The sequence below is a fragment of the Gallus gallus genome, chromosome 3 (genome assembly GCF_016699485.2).
Source record: "Gallus gallus isolate bGalGal1 chromosome 3, bGalGal1.mat.broiler.GRCg7b, whole genome shotgun sequence".
Lineage (NCBI taxonomy): Eukaryota > Metazoa > Chordata > Aves > Galliformes > Phasianidae > Gallus > Gallus gallus.
In genome coordinates this window covers 35,158,672-35,177,421 of record NC_052534.1, presented here as the reverse complement: position 1 = coordinate 35,177,421, position 18,750 = coordinate 35,158,672, and the positions used below count along the sequence as shown (strand labels likewise).

At 39.1% G+C, this 18,750-nt stretch overlaps 1 protein-coding gene across 7 annotated transcripts in view; it reads right to left on the bottom strand.

Moving 5' to 3' along the window:
• Positions 1 to 18,750, bottom strand: part of PLD5 (phospholipase D family member 5) — a 330,317-nt gene that overhangs the window by 190,953 nt on the left and 120,614 nt on the right. For 3 of the 7 annotated variants that reach the window (XR_006938652.1, XR_006938653.1, XR_006938654.1), the window contains exon 1: positions 15,207 to 15,775. The exons of 2 other annotated variants lie outside the window; for them this stretch is intronic. Coding sequence is in view for 2 of the 5 variants with exons in the window: in XM_046938832.1 (XP_046794788.1) it covers positions 15,207 to 15,392 (186 nt within the window). In the remaining 3 variants the exon portion in view is untranslated. Of the gene's footprint in view, positions 1 to 15,206; positions 16,050 to 16,113; positions 16,183 to 18,750 lie in introns of those variants that run through there. 2 more of the 7 variants (XM_046938832.1, NM_001397392.1) reach the window with 2 other exon arrangements.

Genomic DNA, 18,750 nt, shown 5'->3' with positions numbered 1-18,750 from the left:
CACTGGCACAGGTAGTCCAGGAATGTGATGGAATCTTATTCAAAAGCTAAGACATGGTACTGAACAGCCTGCTCCGGTTGTCCCTGCATGAGCAGGGGTGGTGGATAAGTTGTCCCTTCCAAACCAATTGCTTCTGTGGCAGCACAGCAGTGAGTTCACTTGCAGGAGCTCTTTTCCTAAACCTTCCTTGATCTTTCCTACCCCAGTCCCAGTGTTCTAGGCCTCTGTTATGCTTTTTTACTATTTTGTTCAGGTATTTCTATGGAAGATGCCTAACAAAAGCAAGTATATTTTACAAGGCATATTCTGAGAGCAGAAACCACGTTCAAGGTCTTCACTGCTCAGTATTTTCCTTGTGTGGTATTAGAATGGAAAATAGCTTTGATGTTAGCCTTTTTCTTCCCCCTCAAGTGTGAGAAATATATATAAAATGCATCTGGATTTTTCAGTTTCCGAAAGATTCTACTTCTTTTTAGAAATAGGATGAAATTGCTTTTAGCAGTTAGATCCAGCAGATCAGGCTGGCTGAATTCACCATTTTTCATTTCTATATAATCTTTTCTATTTAATGGAATGAAGGCCATATACCATGGAAACATCTTTCAGAACATCCACTGTGCCAACAGATCCAAATCTCCTGACTGTTTTTCATTTCACTTTCTCCAGCAACACCTTGTACTGCTTTTCCAAATATTCAAGGGTAAGATTCCTAAGTTGCTCTCAGAATCTATGGTCACCCAGAATACAAAAAGAGTAGAAGATGCTATAAAATAATTATTGCAATATAGGCATCACGCATGTCTATGTTAAGAAGTGCACCCCTTAATAGAGCCAGATCTCCCCCAAAATGGTGGGGACATGAGCTGGCTGGTGAGTATAATTAGAATTTGTACTAGTAGGACATTTAATCACAAAAATGCAATAACATTTCTTGAAGTTTTGTCCTTTCTTACAGAAAAGAAGAGCTAAATTACTATATTAGAAGATTGAAGACAAAAATTATCTGAAGTTGCTTGAAGTCACATAAATATCCTCCAAAATATTTTCTTACTGATTGTTCATATTAATATTGCCTTTCAAAAAAATACATTGTCCATGAGGCTCTACGCCACACATTTTTCATGGAAGCAAAGACATTTTCTAAAGAACAGTCAAGCCCTACCTAGGAAGCAGAAGGCTGGTCTACAGAAATCACTTACTCCTGTTGTTTTGGAAAGTATTTTCCCTTTAATTCTTTCATCTTGGGTAAACAGAATTTTACTTTCTGAGAGAAAACTGGATTATGCTGATATTTACATTAAAAAAATCTACAGGAAGTTGAAATAATCTATACTCAAATATGATTGTGTATCGCAACAGTCTGCAACCTCAGGCTCAGACATCTGGGTTCCTGCTCTGACGGAGACAGCTCTAGAAAGAATACTATATAAGAGGTGATGATGAAGTCAAATGCATTCCTAAAGATATTATTTTGCTTTGAATTTCAACCAACCCAAAAGTATAGCAGCCAACAAAAAGAGGGAAGCTTCCGATGAGCTCCCCTTCTCTTCTCACATTGCTCCTCCTCCCTCTACAACAAATTTGTCTCCCTCTGCAGCAGCAGGATTAACAGATCTGATTAATTATCTGAAAGTTAGCAATTTCATTAAGGGGGCAAGGTATTTAAATTGCCTGTAATTTCAACAAGTTGGTCAACTCAGTTTCTGGCCACATGATCACTGTCAGCAAATAAGGAAGGTGGCTTATAACTCAGGAAGCTGGGCATCACTGAACCAAATGAGACATGCAGAGAATTGCATCTAGAGTTGCCCTTTGTGCAGTTTACCTTGGAATTCTGTTATGAAAAGCATTACATTATCTAAAGTATTCATATTGTTCACAACTGGACTATAGGTAGATAGTATCAACTGGACATACACCCACAACCCATATAAAAAGTTGAATAATGCTCTTAGCCCACCACACGAATAGAGAAACCAGTTGCAGAAGGGGTTTGATACCTTGCCCAAGGTCATATAGGAACACAATTGCTGCTTTTACTCTCTTTAATAGGAATAGCAGGTCAAACAACATCTTGAGAGATTTCCTGCCTATGACCAAAACACGTATTTACATTCGGCTAACTTTATATTTGTTTTCTGAACTGGATCATCTAAATCCAAAATGAAATGAAAGTTCATCACCATTTCCCATGCTCAGCTCCATCACTCTTTGACAGAGTAGCCATTTTCAGGGATCCAGGAGACCTTCAAGGTACTCAAGCTAAGCTAACTTTACAACAGAAGAAACATCTTGCAGGTAAGGAAACAGTCACTATCTTCAGTATCAAAGTAGCACTGCTGTTATTAGTTATCCCTATCTCTACTGTCAAAAGTTAATTTCAAATACAGTCCCGAAGTCTCTCCATCAGCATAGCAGACAAACTGCAACAGTTTAATTAGGGAGTCATCCTGAGAAGGAAATAGCTAGATGTACTACAGAACAGGTAGAAGGGAGGCATTTACATCCTTTTCCTTCTCTAGAAGAAGCCTGATTAACATGAGTTATCTTGACTAAGGGATGGGGGGGAAGAGGGGGGGAATAACATCCAGTGAAAATGGTTGCCTTCTGTGTGCAATGACTAACTCTCTGGACAAGAGGAAAGCAGAACCTGTTGTGTATCTCGACATTAGCAATGTTCTGTGACTGTCTCCCATATAATCCTTCAAGAAATTGGAAAGATGTGCACTGGATAAGCAACAGTTATTTCATCTCCATAGTCTTGTCCTAGAATCCTCAAGGCTGTATTGTACTTTCAATGTACTTCTCCACTGCAAAGCAGTATAAAAACTATTTGAGCGACGACATGAATCAATTGCAATTTACCTGGAATAAGGACTGTAGAAAGAAAAAAATCCTAAATTTCAGAATCAGTATGTTTGAACAAATCAGGTAAGACAGCTACATATCAATATATAATTTTTAATCCATTTCACCTGTTTTCAGGTGACATTCATACATACAGAGTGGGCTTTTCTTTTTCCACTAGAAAAAAACCTCACTCCAGAAATATTTGAGCAAGTGAATATTTGCAAACAATCACATCAAATGTGCTATCATGCCCACCTAGGAATCAATAGTGTGACTCTCTGTAAGTATGTTTTCAAAAAATAAACCAAGATAAAGACATAGCATTATTTGTACCCAGTTGTACACAGATTTGTAAATAAATACGAATTTTAAAACAATAAAAGCTACCAAAGAACTGGTATACTGAAGTTGGACTGCATTAGAACTCTGACACAATTCAATTACAATACCTCTGGCTTTTGAAAGGCAAGAGTTACCTTTATGCTCAGTCTAAACTTCATATTTTTTTCTTATGTGGTCTGTGTAGCTTCTGTATTCCTTATTTAAATCTAACAGAAGCTTGTTAAATGAACCAATGACTCCACACGTCCCAGGCAAAAATCAGAATAAGTGGTTCAAATATCTGTTCTTTTATTACATATCTAAAAAACAAAGCCACAAGCATTCTTATACATCTTCATACACAGCCCTGCCAAAAAGGAGTTAGAGGCATTGGTGGATGGCAAGTTGGATATGAGCCAGAAATGTGCCCTCACAGCCCAGAAAACAAACCGTATCCCGGGCTGCATCAAAAGAAGTATGGCCTGCAGGTCGAGGGAGTTTATACGTGGACATTCATGACCAAGTTTCATTTCAGCCAGAGCCTTCAGGTGAAAACACAGTTCCTCTTTAAAGTGAGTATGCCAAAGAACAGGGAAAAAAAAAAGCAAACACTAAGAACAATGAAGAAAGATGACAACCCTATCTCTAATTGCTCACACAAAAATACTAAGCTAACACAAAAGCAAAACCTCAAATATGTTATGTAGTATCTGAAAAATAAACTTTGACCCTAAGATCTTTCACAGCAGTTCTTCTCTTTAGATTTTGCTCTCTAATCCAATAGCTTTCACTGGCTGAATTGGACAATCTAATGTTTTCCTTTCTGAGGCCCTAAAAGAGCTTCTATGTTTCTATCACCACCCTAATACAGACAACTTCTTCTCCAATACCAGTGGTTACGTTGTTTTTAACATTACATCATCATGAAGTCTCTAATTAAACATACAACTGTTATTTGGAATTATGTTTTGGGAAGGGGTTTCATGGTGGCAATAATCAAACTCCCAGCAGTAGCCGGTTCCTCGTCAAACTACTGCACTCAAGTTGGAACTTCCACACTCAGAGCCTGAAGAAATTACCCAAACGTGCTATCAAAAATTCACAACATCCAGAAGTAAACTGAGAACATTTAATATCAAACACAATCAAAGGGAAAAAAACAAAGCAACAACAGTTTCTAAAGGTTCTTATGAAAAACGTTCGGCTTCCAAATACTGAAAAAAAGACACTTTAAAAATCCCAGCCAGTAGGTGGGGAAAATCTTAAAAATAATAAAATAATAAAATAATAATAATCACAGCAAGAGCTCAAATATAGTCCTCTGATTATTCTTACTATGAAGGACTCTCTCTGCCTTTTGAAGAAGTATCCCTCCCCCATATTTAAGTGTTTTTTTAAAAAGAAAGTCAGGTGTTTCTTGTGCACTGTGGCTTCTAAATCATGAAGTATTAACATACTTCAACAACAGTATTGCTCCCACAGCAAGCAAGCATTTCTATATCTGCTTTAGACTGCTGCTCAAATCAGAAGAAATCCTATTTACTACCTGCACAAACTTGCTTCAAAGAAGCACTCTGTTACCTACAGCTGAAAAATAAAAAACTGTGTGTTCCCCTGCTCAGGAAAGAGATTCCATAACACTTAGAACAAGTTTTCTCCTTCCTTTCAATGTACAATGGTACAGCTGCTTTTACTTCTGCCCACTGAAAACATCCAAGCTTTCATTTAATTACAAGGAGAGGAGATTCTGAAAGAACTCACTGCTGGTTAGCGTAACAGAAATCACACTGGTATCAAAAACTTCATGAAATTGTTGACCTTTGAATTACTAGATCTATAGACAGCCTTCACAAGGTTGGCACACAATTCAAACCTTCCATTTTCACTGTAAATTCAGGGTTTTCAGAAGTGCAAACTCAGAATTTATGAGCTTAAGTCACTTAAGATCTTCAGAAAGCGTTATCCTGCAGTACAAAAGTTAGATAGAATCCTTGTGATAGATCATACACGTAGAACTTAGAAAATTATTTTGCTCACCACATCTTCACTGGGAGCTCTACACAAAATAATCCAGCTGGGAGGTGACATGCCATACCTAAAATAGGGCTGTGGATTTGCCAGATAAATCAGAGGGAGGGGCAGGGAGATGTGAAGCATGGATTAGGGAATTAAAAAAGTAATTATCAGCTTCATGGAAGAAGCAATGAGACAAAATTACAGAAAAAGTTCAAAAAAAAAGTAGTCTTGGTTTAGGTAAGTAAGTTGGTTTAAGCAGGTAACGCCATCCCTGGAAAAGCAGGGGAAACAGTTCTACAACACAGCAGATTTTTTGAAATTGGATAAGAAGCAACAATTACTTAAAGCCAAACAGACTGCTTGGAACAGAGTCAGCAAAGACAGGCCGGGTGAATAAAGTACACAAACTTAAAACTATATATATTTAAAAATTGAGATTTCTGTCTAAAGTTTCAGTTGTCATAGTTGCAGAAACAAACTGGATTAAGCTGATGCATGTCAAGATCACATGCAGTACACCCAGAGAATAGAGACTGGTATATTCCAGATTTTCACAGCAGGATTTTGCTGCGCCTGAACCAGGAGAACCAAACTCAGAAGAACACTGCATGGAATGGAATAAAGCAACACAAAGGGCTACGTGCCATCTGCCTGCCACGTGCCCAATAGGGAACTGAAAGAATAGTCTGCAGAGACAAAAGCTCACATTTACAAAGACAAGTGCATTGTTTAAAAGGGTAACATTTTCAAAAACACTTCAGTGACTTTGTTTCTCCTTATGCCCAAAGGAATTGTCACTGTGCAAACAATAAATCGTAGTCCCTATAGGGGCCTGAAACAGCATCTGGTATATTTATGATCTTCTTGTGTTCATGTCATCCCAAATACATACCAACCTTCAGCATGGCAGACTTGGCAAAAGTCACATTCCAGAGATATATCACTACAAAAGAACTTTAAGATAATGTTTAAACTTTGGGGTTTCATTCATTAATATTCTTTTATGTTCACTTGTTTTAAGCCATTTTTAACTTATGTGTCCTTCAAACCATCCCAACCATCTGCACCAACCAGAGTGGCTATGAAGTCTTTAGTTATGCAACACAACTTACTCTATAGATGCATCTTCTTAGGGATGTAGAAATTGCAGATGCAACAGAGGAAGCACAGAATATACTCTGTCCTGTATTATTTCAAGCAGCGCTTACAGGACTGTAAGCCTGAGTGCAAATGGCTTTTATCTAGCAAACAGCACAAGTTGACTCTTTATGAAGCGGGCTGACTTTCCATGAAAAGACACATGAATAAACAAGACAGTCTAGCAAACACTTCAGACTGACTGAAGCCATCTCCAAACGATGGGAAAGAAGCTCACTACCCTACCAGCATATGTATTTACACATACATTACATAGTCTGTTGAAAAAACGAGGGAAACAGCTTTTTCTGTAAGTTGTCAAAAGACCACTATGGTCTGTAGAAAGTACTATAAACTCTAATGAAGTTATGTTAAACACATTATTATAGGCCATAAAACATTATCTAATGACGAGGAAGAAGTTATCTAAGATTCTGATTTAGGAGAAGAAAGGAAAAAAAAACATGATGGCTACCTCAGCCAAACATTTGCTCAGAACCTTTGAAGAACTTCATTCCAAAAGGTAACAGTGAATGAGCAGCACAAGGTTACAAATGAACATCAATTTCCATTTACAGGGACAGAAAACGCTCACTCATCACACTGCACAGGCGCTTAGAGTTGTTCAGGTCCTAAAGCAAACTGACAGAGATTCAGCCCCACCTTACTTCTATTCCACTCATCTTCCCAGCATATCATGAGCTGTATCATCACCGCCCAACAGCTAACCACATGCCAACTTCTGACTGCAGTCACAAGAAAGCCACAGGAAAGATGCTAATTCTAAATTTCTATAGATAATCTGATCACTTGATTTCTTTCCTTTGTGTTCCAGGAGTAAAACTTTATAGATGACCATCGGACCTACCCAAGTACACAGCCACGTAGAATTAGCGGAACTTGACAAGTCTTTGTTACAGCCACCAGTCACACTCACACACCTTGCTCACCTCATGCATTTTCCACAGCTATTTGTGAGGCAATAGTTGTTTTTTGTTCTTTTTTTTTATTCCCTATCCTTAAAGCACCTGCACATCTCCACATAAATGAGTACATAACACATACAAAATCAGACAATTCCTGTTACCGTTCAAGTTTTTTATTTTATTTTTTTATTAATATTTCTTAAGCCTGATGGACACTTTTTCACCCACACTTTCTAATTAGGACCAGAAGCACACAGTCTAATGGGAAGCAAAGAAAACATTTCACAAGTAGTCTTGTTTTCCTGAGTTATCCTTAAATATCCCTTAATTCACTGGTCTTTCAGCTAAGGTAAAGATCAAAAACATTTGTTTGATTTCTTTCCATATTCCCCACTCTGAAGCACCTTAAAAAGGACTTTGACCCAGTTGTCATTTACCTCACTTCTTGCATACTTGCATTTCTTATACCTCATGTGTTACAATCAACATACCTCCCATCCTTTTCATAGCCTTTAATGGACTTTTTCCCATGCTAACAGGGAGTTGTTATATATAAAGTTACCCAGCAACTAGCTTAAGCCAGACTTCTCCTTTATCTGCTTCACATACTACAGAGGCGCACTTTCATTTTTTTGCCCTAAACTCATAATAGCTGAGCTGATCCATAGCCTTCTCTCAAGGAGCTGATATACAACTGAAATCTGTAACAGCAAAGTCAATGGATACCTTACCACAGCTCTGGGACAAAACTAAGCAGAAGTGCACAAACAGCATTAAGAAAGTAGGATTCAAATCATTGCTATCCTTTAACATCATTCTCAAAGTTTAGTAGGTAGCCTCAACTGAAGCAATGCCTGAGTTTTGTTCAGCATATATAATACCTTATTAAAAAAAAAACAACCCTGCCTAAAAAGAATCAGACAAGGAACTTAATGAGCAGCAGCACAGTTTCTGTAATGCTGAGAGCACTACTGAGACATCATGCTGGAGACATTACTAACTCTTTCACATGTCAAAAAAAAAAAAAAAGTCACATTTCTCGTTCTGGATGCCTTTTCACAGCAAATACTAACATTCACAGAATTGTTAGCAAGGAAATATGCCTCTACTTTGGTATCAACAGGATCATGAAAGTCAAACTTGTGACTGACAGCTTTACAATCAATCAGTGACAAAATCCCCTTCTCAGCACTGCTCCGCATTTGGTTCTGTTCCAAACGACATAAAATGCCCTGGGGAAATCCAGCCTAATTTATCAGAACGGTAGGAATTATCTGCATCACTCTTTGCTTTATTAGCAGCAATTCTCAAAAACATTAGCTCTTTTTTTTTTTTATCCTATTAAACATTTTATTGCAAATGTAAATAGCAAAACACAAATAGCAACAAAATTAAAGCAGAAAGACTATAATTTGAACTACAACAACCAAATAATTTGTAAAACAAGCTGCTGATGATGTTGAAATCATGCAGACAGAAACAGTAGTAGCTCTGCTTTTTGAAGTTCTTGGTTTTAATAAGAATTAGTAATGTACAACTGCGTTCCTCTATAAGAACTGAATACTGCATATAGAGAAATGGGAGAATAGGTTTATTTGTGGTTGTGTTCAAAGAAAAGCACCTTCGATATTTCTGTCCAAGGCAAGATATTACCTATACAGTGAAATTGCTCAAGACATTGATTAAAAAAATTATCCAAATCTTTATAAAAACACTTTAATTCTGTTTCTTTATAAAAATCCAAAGAATTGTGAAGACTAAGCAAGAAAAAAGAGAGCAAGCTTTTATATATAAAACAGGAATAAATTTGTAACCTAATAATAATGACAGATTAATTCATCCAGTTGTACCAGAGTGGCTTTAATTCCCTCATTCTCCTTCTGAACCAGAAGTTCTAACTCCTTGCACATATTTCTTCACTTTCACCTGAGTGGCCCTCTTGCCTACTAAACCACAGTAAGACAGTCACAGCCACAATAAAGCCACTCTTTAGCTCTCTTTGAGAGAAAAGCAGGCTAACTTGCTTCTGCTGTAACACCTGAATATGGGATGGCCTCAATTCTCAATAAACAGTTCAACTACATCCCCACCAGATAAGGTGGCACCTAGGTACATATTCATCATTCCTCAACTGGGAAACCTAGGCATACAGGTCACATAGCCAAGGAACACCTCCTCATGCTTCTTTCTCTGAAGGAATGCATCCCATGGGAACGAGCCCACATCAGAGAAGGGGAAAAGTATGAGGAGGAAGGAACAGCAGTGAAAGCGTTACACACCGGACAGAGATCCTACCCCACTCTGCCAGTGGGTGGAAAAGCACGCGAAGGAAGAATGAAGAAGGAAAGTCAACAGCAGGAAAGAGAGAGATATAAGAAGGTTACATTTCTTTCTCACTATTCTACTCTATTCTTAACTGACAACAAATTAATTACCCCTGAGTTTGTTTTGTCTATGATTATATCCACTAAGTGAACTCCCTGCCTTTATTTTAACCCATGTGCTTCTTAATCATATTCCCCCCCCCCCCCCCCATTCACGTTGAAGGAGAGATGAGGACTAGAAAGTATCTTGGTGGGCATCTAGCAACCAGCCAAGGCCAACTGACCACAACTAGAAAAATGAACTACTAGGTATCATTTTTTCAGTCTTTGGAACATGAAGTTACGTTTATGTACGGCAACTACTCAAGTCAATTCTTTCCTCTCTAAATCCAGAGATACCATTCTAAATTCCCCATACTACTTGAAAAATAAACTATTTCGCATTTTCTACCCTAAAACTACTTAGTATTTTCTCCCTGCTGTTCATACAACTATCTCCCCTTTTCCATACTTTTCTGTATGTTTCTTTTTGTTTAAAAAGAAAGTCTGTGTGTGCAAAGAAAAAAAAACATTTCTGCAGAAGAACCTCTTCAATCCTCTGACAGTAGGGAAGGTAACCCTGTGCTGCTACTTCAGCAGGGACCTCAACAAACGCTAATGACAACTGGTACAGCCAGCCAATTCCAAGTGTCAGCTTTTTGTAGAGAAAGAACCAAAAATCACTCTATGTAATGGAGTTTGATCTCTTGACTTTAATGATAAAGTCTAAATATAGATATCAATCTCCAGGATCAGATAAGTATTTGGAACTCTAATCTACCATGAAAAGCTTCTAATGCTGTAAACCAACAACTCTGACTCCTATGAATGGTTTCCATTTATGCAGCTTCATGTATGGTGTACTTCCTGGTATCCAATGTTATTCCATTATTTATTCTTTCCTAATGAAAACTACTTCATTTATAAACTCCCCCCCAATCCTCACCTCTCCCCCCCCCCCCAAAAAAAAAGAACTCCAAGAGAACCCCCAATGTGTTTGCATTCACAGCAAGACAGAGGCTGTTTTGGAGGTATGTGAAATGAATGCTTTGGAGGTATGTTTTCTGAATTCCAATTCAGATTCTATTAATTTTCTCCCTTACGCTAAAGTGACATGTCTTGGCTTTGAGTTGTAAACCAAGCAAGAGGAGTGCATTAAACTACATTCACCTTCTCTGTTTGCATTTTATTATGCAAATCGTATCTTCCAGTATCCTTGGAATGTGTTTCAATTTTTATTTGGTCACAAGGCTCTGAGAAGTACTACAGACATGCTAGGCCTCAGACAATTCACAGTCCTGCCTGACAAGCACTTACACACTGGATAGATGTTGCCTTTGTTGCCATACAGTATTACCCTCCCTCTACCTTATCACCTCTTTTCTCCACAAATAATAACACAGCCAAAGGGACAACAGTATTCTGACCAACTGCACAGCACCAACCAGTCAAGACCTTAGCAAAAAAGCACTTAGAATCTGAAAATCTCAGCATTGCCTTTGCAACTTGATTAGAACTTAAGTAAAAACAAGAGATGATGCAAGACCTATCAACAAATTCTCCTCATTATGGCTATATTAAAGGTAGTAGATTGAGCATGTCCAAGAAGGTACAACTCTTCTAATGCCAGACCTCCCAACAACACATAATTTTGGATATGATTCAAAAAAGGCAAGATCTCTTTTTTCTTAAACACAATTGAGTAACCAAGTAAATTTAAAAGTCTGAAGGAAGATCACTACTGTTTCAGAAGTTATATCTGTATTTGTAATTTAAAAAGTATATGCTTGAAGTATATCTGTGCTACATTTAAGAAGCCTCTTCTATTTTAATGTTATTACTTATGTTCTCCGTTACAACTGAAGGTACCTAGTACCTCTTTTGCTGAGCTCCTACAAAAGCAGCTGTCCAATATTTATCATTATTGAAAGATGCACAGATATGACTGAGAACAGCTGCAAATCAAATTAGATCTAGGTAACTCCCACCAGCTAAAAGCTTGTTAGTCATTATTACCCTCTATCACGTTCGTTCCCTCTTACCAAGTCACATCTGATTAAAAAAAACAACACCAGAGACAAACAGAAGAAATGCTATATGAAAAACTGCCTCTTTTTGCATAACAGTTTCTACTCCAGTTATTTCCAGTAGCAGACAAGTAACTTCACACAAGGCATTTGGAACCAGCTGAAGCAGACCCTCTGAATTTAAACAACCTGAGCTCTGCAGGAATACCAGTCAAACATCTGCAGCATCACTGTGGTCACACCTGCAAAGTTCCTCAGACCTCTATTTTCTCTGTTAACATACAGATGTGACTACAGCAGAGGTATACAGAGGCCTCACTTCAGCAAAACTTGCTCATTGGTGTGTCTGTAAACATGTTAAAGCAGTCCTATTAAATCTTAAAGATATCATTTGAGTTCATAGGAGAAAACTGTCCAGCTGTGCTCAGATCCTGTGTGGTATGAATTGCATTACTCTTACTTGCAGTAAAGATAACCCACATGAAAAACCAAGGAGTGAGGAAACACTGTGTGAAGGTCATTTGATGTAAAAACAGTTAGCAAGATGCCAGCAATGCATTTCACCTTTTGACTTCCACAGTCAGTGAATAATTAAGCATAAAACAATTTAAAGAAACTGTATCATATTTGTGCATCTCAACTCCTTTTTGGCTTTTAGCATTTAAAATGCTATGCAACAGTTGAATTTTGAACCTCTTCACTACACTCTTCAAATTTAGACCCATTTAAAGGAAGCGACACCAAAATCCCCCAACTTTGTTTTGCAATTCAGAAACAAACTGTGCATTTGAGGTTTTTTGTATTATGTATACATATGACTATAGAAAATGTTTTTCAGTCCCTCAAACTACATATGAATTAATAAATGTCACACATGAATAAGTCACACCGCTCACTTTAACGAAAATCAATATATTTTATCTACTGTGGTCTACCAGAATTTACTGGAAATAGCATTCAGAATATACCGGCATAATTTTATCCCCATTACAACCACAACGAGGTCAATTTAAGAGAATTCCAATGAAGCAAAAAAAAAAAAAAAAAAAAAAAAACCACCAAGAAGTCCTTTCACAAGGCTTAAAGAGTACATCTAAATCTTCAAAATCTGTTCACATATATCTTAACCTGCGTTCACTACATGCAACTTCTTTTGCCTACACCCACCACCACAGAGCATCAAATTTATGATGGCACACATTCAAAAACGAGGGGCCTATGTGAATGCTCACTCCTTGTGTATCGATTTTTTGTAGGTATCAAATAATATAATTAACTCAAGGAAAGCATAGGAGGGTGAGGGGCTGCAATGAAAAGTTTTTCGTGACTGCCATCTACCTTGAAGCTTGTACATCATCATCATCCAATATTGGCCATAAGCTATCATCCATCAATGCCTACACCACTGAAAGAAATGCAACTCTAATTAATAGCTTTGTCTTTTGGACTGGCAGAGTGGGGTGTAGAAAGTAAAATCTTTGGCAATAAAACACTGAAGCTCTTGAAGATTTATCTGAAATAGAAAATAACCTTGCAAAAGCAAAATGCAATCTAGAAATTAATACATGTTTTATTCACATTCATTAAGGGAATGTATCCAATACCCTGTCTGTTACAACACTCAGGACTAATGCAGTTACTTTAAATCACAACAGAATTTTCACATATTTGAAGTTGGCACATCTAACACACTGCAGGGTATTTGCAATAAGTGCCAATGAAATACTTCATTGAAAGAGAGAAATATTAATGCTACAGATTTTTTTTTTCCTATGATTCAGGTATGGTCTAGGAATAAAAATAACTGGATCAAATGAGAGGGAAATCCCCAGAAGATACATTCATATCCAAGAGATAGCAGAAAAAGCTTTTCACACCAATGCAGCAGCGTTATTCAAGATAATTGTTGGGACTAAATACTGACTATCAGAAGATTCCAATGACAACAACAACAAAAAAAAAACCACCACCAAAAATAAAGGTTTAGCACTTGGTCATCCTCAAGCAAGCTAACACCTATTTGAGTTCAAATGCAGGTATTTGAACATGCAAATATTCAGCTACCAGAACAGTATTTAGCTACCGAATTTAACATATTATTCACCACCACCTCAAATGAATAATCATTCATTTGCTGATAATGTATCAACATGTAGGCACACATAGCAAAATCTTGTTGCAAAAGCCAGAGGTCAGACTGCTGTGTGTCCTGTGTTTTAGCCATCATCTGTGCTAAGATAAAGCACTGGCCTTTCTTGATTCACAATGGGAGAAGGCTCTCCTTACAAGCTTACTACTGTGAAGCATTGTTGTTAGCATGAGGAATCAAAAGTGTGTGTGGGAAGGCAGATAGGATTCAAAATCTTTGTCAAAATTTGAAATGTGGTATTTCCAACAGTTTATCACTTCTCTTAATTTCCCCAAAAGCATCAACAACTCAAATTTAAGATTTCACTAACATGGATAAGATATTCTGCAGGTTGGTGGGTAGACAGGGGGAGGGGAGGAGGTGTGGGGGGGGGGAAGTGTGATACTCTATCAACCACTCGAGCTTTTTTTCAGGTTTTATCTTTAAAGGACTATACTACACCACTTAGAATTTTCATATAATAAAGACAATTTATCCTTGCAATAAGCACATTTCTACCTAAAGAGACTTCAGGTAGCTGTGTCACAGGAAATATTTTTCTGTGCATCTTGAAGTCAGTGTGACTGATAACAAATTATTCACCAACATAAAGGATGACACTGTTGCATTATGCAAACCCATCCATTCTTTTGCATCCCTGTACATATGCAGCCACTTTCATGTTCTGATTGTACTGTACACTGTAACAATGGAATTAATCTAATAAGCTACTCAAAACTCTCAGATAGTATGCATGCCATCTCAATCCATTTCCCTTCTGTTGTAAGTAACATGAAAAATGCTTTCAAACATCACATGAGGCAGGAATACTTAGAAGCACCTTAAATTCTCATAAAATATTCACTACAGCTGCCCACAGCATCAGTTCAACTATGATTCCAAACACACTTAGTTAAGTCATGTATTGTTGCTGCAAAAATAGATGCCTTGAAGGAAATCTCTACTCCATTCAGACTGAACATTTTCAGGGCCCTATGCAGGAAGGAGGAGGAAGGAAAAGCCACACAAACACATAATTAAAAAAAGAAGAAAAAAACTATTTTCATTTCGCAATTATAGAACTACACTATGAACACTACAAGACAAATGCTTTAACCTCCATCTGCACCATCCCAATGTTTCTCCTTCCACATTTGGAGGAACAGAAGAATAAGCCAAGAATGTTCAAAAATATTTCCATTGAAGGAAAAACTTCCATGTGGTTTGGGAACAGCGCTGACATCCTATTTACCTCAGAACTGACCAGCCTGGGACCTCTGAGTAGCTCCTTCCTCTAGCACTTGGGGAATGCCATGCTCAACCACTTGCACAAGAGCTCTCTTCTGGAGCCCAAGCTGATAGAGACATAGCCTACTAGAGCACCCAGACGGAGGTCTAGAAGGAAAGAAAGAAGGGAGGGAAATAGAAGCTGGCTTACATGCTCCAGTTTGTCTTTCCTCCTCAGCCAGACGCTGGCACTGTAGTCCTGCTGCTTGACCGTGCTGTAGAAGTTCGCACCTACTCTTGTGAGGCTCGGCGATGGCTCCCTGGGTCTGCTCTTCAGCCTCATCTGCTCGAAGCCCTCATGGGGGGATGAGGAAAGCCAGTCATGCCTGACTTCCATCTTGACATGACAAGGCACAGTCCAAAGAAAAAAAATTAGAAGAAACTGGAAATTAAGAGGCACTAGAGGAAAAGGGTCCAAAAAAGAAAAAAAAAAAAAAAAAAAGAAAGAAAAAGAAAAAAAAAAAGATGGGGAAAAAAAGAAGAGGAATGCAAGAACAATAATAAAAAAAGAACAACACAAAATGTGAAGAGAAGGGGAGAAGAGGAGAATAGCAAGGAAGGAAGGAGGGGTGGAGGGAGGAGGAGAGGCTGCAGGTACGACAGGGCAGCAGACTGAGAGGACTGAGGGGAATGAAGGCGCTCCCTGCCGCTGCTGCCTGCGCCTTTGCCGCGGGGAGCGGCTGCGTGCAGCTCCGCGCGGGACGGCGGCGCGAGGAGGGCGACCCCGTGCAGGCGGAGGCCGGGCGGGGCCGCAGCCTCCAGCCGCCTGCAGGTTGGCGCAGTGGAGGGGCCGCCGCCCGCCCGGGCTGAGCTCCTCCCCGCCTCCCTCCCCGAAGGTGGCTGCCTGCGAGAGCACAAAGCCGCGCGGCTCCGGGCGAGCGGCTGCCGCAGCCTCCCTCCTCCCGGATGGCAGCGGCTCTTTTTCTGCAAGCCTGGGAGCCTTAGCTTGCCCGTACCCCCTAGGCTACCGGGTCCCACCCTGCAGCACCGCTCCGGCCCTGGGCGGGAGCTCCCGGGGCTTCCCAGGATGCGACCGAGCTGCAGCTGGCGGTCCTCACCCCGAGGAAGGCTGAGGCGGGCGCAGCGCGAGCCGGAGCCCCGTGCCCGAGTCCCGCCTCGAAGCACCGTCAGCCCGTTGCCGTGGGCCGGGCTGCACCGGCCTGCCCGCACACCTACATCCCTAATACTGGTATTTGTCTCAACGTAGAAAATGCTTTGTGGTAGCTTTTACAGCTCAGTGCCATCTCGTTTGTAGAAGTTAGTATGTGTTCCTATTTAGCTGAAACTTGTTTCAGTAGGAAAAGAAAACAAAAAAAAACCACAAAGAAAACCCCAACCTTTCTTTTTCACACTACGAAAAGCCACATCAGTAGCTGCTGACACGTTCCGCAAAGCTACGTTAGGCACAGACATAAAAACTTTCTCATATAGCACCAAGAAATAATTACTGGAACTCAGCTCAGCATTTCAGTTTGGTGACTGCTTGCTGGTAGGCAATCTGCACATTGCCAGAGAAGTGAACGGATGCAGTCATTCAGATAAAGAGATACTGAACTCACAAGTCTACACTTGCATCAAGTTAACTGAGAGTAACCTTTGAATGGTAAAGCTGTTAATTCATATCATTGGACGATAACACCGGAGAAGAGCTCCCTGCTTAGCACTTCAGCTGGAGAAAAGCCTACTTCTGTATGAGTGGAAAGAACATTTAAATTATCCTTAGGATTGGGCTCCAGGTGTATTACCTTGAGAAAGTATTATTCAGAAACCAGCCAGATGCTGACATACATAAATACTACGAAAATTAAGTGTAACAAGATAGTTATAAACAGAGTAATTTATGCTATAGACAAATAGTTTTTTCTACTATAAAGGACTTGAAGGTTTTTCCCAACTCCAACAGAAAACTAGAGGGAACCTTCTCTTGAAAAGGCCATCAACGCATTTTCATGACACCTGGAGCAAAAATCAAGACCACATGAGCACCTCATGCCAGATGTCCCTGAAGGATCTAAAATTCAATGTACAGCAAATCAGAGCTGCAGTAGTATCTTAATTTAAGACTATTCTGATTAAAAGCATACTGAACCAAGCTTCATCTGCAGATGCCCGCTTAAGAATTTTATATGGGCACAGATGCACCTATTACCAAAGGACAGGAACGCACGCAAATGTTCAGTAGCAAAGAAACAAAGCAAGCAAACAGAAGGATCCAGGCAACTTAGAGGTTCTACAAATATCTGTGTGAGGTTCTTATAGAAGTATGCTGTAAAGAAGAACAGCCTGCGTTATGCTGTTATTTGCATAGGAAATATTTTTATATCAGTATATAAAGCACTCTAACGCTTTCTTTGTTCCTCTGGCTTTCTTGGTTATGGCAACTGCAACTATTTCCAAACAAGTTATTAGCACTCTGCAACTGCCAGCTGCTTTCCTTCCCATCCCTTAATAGGTCACTCTGTGACAGATCAGAATCAATATGCCACTGTACTTCAAGACAATACACTATCAGACTCCTCTATGTATTTTAATATGCAAGCTTTGGTTTTTTTTTTTTTTTTTTTTGCATAAGGGTAATTTATCTCATCTTTCCTAGCTATTCTACCAGCAATGTCCTCATCTGCCAGATGAGCTTCCTTCTGCCTATCTAGAACAGTCACAAAATGGAGTGCTGAGGTTGCTTTAATCCGTAGGCTATGAAGTAGGTTTGCTCATCTTTCTAGCTATTTTCTTAGTTGGCCCCGAGTTCTTTTATCTGTGTGCCTTTCTGCTACTATTACTGACATTAGTACTACTCCAATACTCTTCTGAATTAGAAGATTACTGAATTCTGAATTCTTAGGAATTAGAGACAAAAAGAAACCCAGGACAAGTGCATTCAAGTCATGTGATCAAGGTATACTTCTCGAGCCTCTGTTTCCTAAACCTAAGCAGGAAAGAAGATTTTGAGTGGGAAAACTTAGTCCAATGGCTACATTTTTGTGCTTTCATAAACATTTTGCTCAGGCAAACTGAATCTCAGTTAATACAATTTGAACCATTTTCCAGATTTTCTCTTCCAGTTTAACTTCGGACCTATGCAATAAACAAAGTTATTCAGACCAAAAGCATATCATCCAGCTTAACTCAGAGATAATTCAACTCATTAAAATTCAATCAGCTCTGTAGTAGATCAGCCATTCCAATTGGCTGTGTGAGGTAGATTAAGCTGCTGTCTTTCTTTCATGCAATATTCAGAATTACCAAACACCTGCTCCTGTGAAAGCCCTTTGCTTCTATAGCCAGGTGACTATAGCAGCAAGGCTAACTGAAAACAAACATTGTACTTACATCACTAGCAACAGATGCGAGTCAAGCATAGGGCAATGTTATTTTACTTTACTGTGGCTTACACTATCATTTTCTCCAGTTCTTCACCCCTCTTAACATCAAGACTCAGAGAAACACCTTGAAGGCAGCCTACAGAGCTCTCCATCTTTTATGAACATTGTAGGGTTAGAGTTCACTCAGGCCAACAAGAAGAATCAAGATACGGGCAGAAACTTTTCAGATAGGATTAATATGTGTATAATATATAATTAAAATACCACACACAAAACCCCCTACAATCTTTTCCCCCAGAAGTCATGCCCAGACATGTTTTAAGGGGTTACTCCCTGCTCTATAGCTTTCTAACCAATTTTTAGATAAGCAAC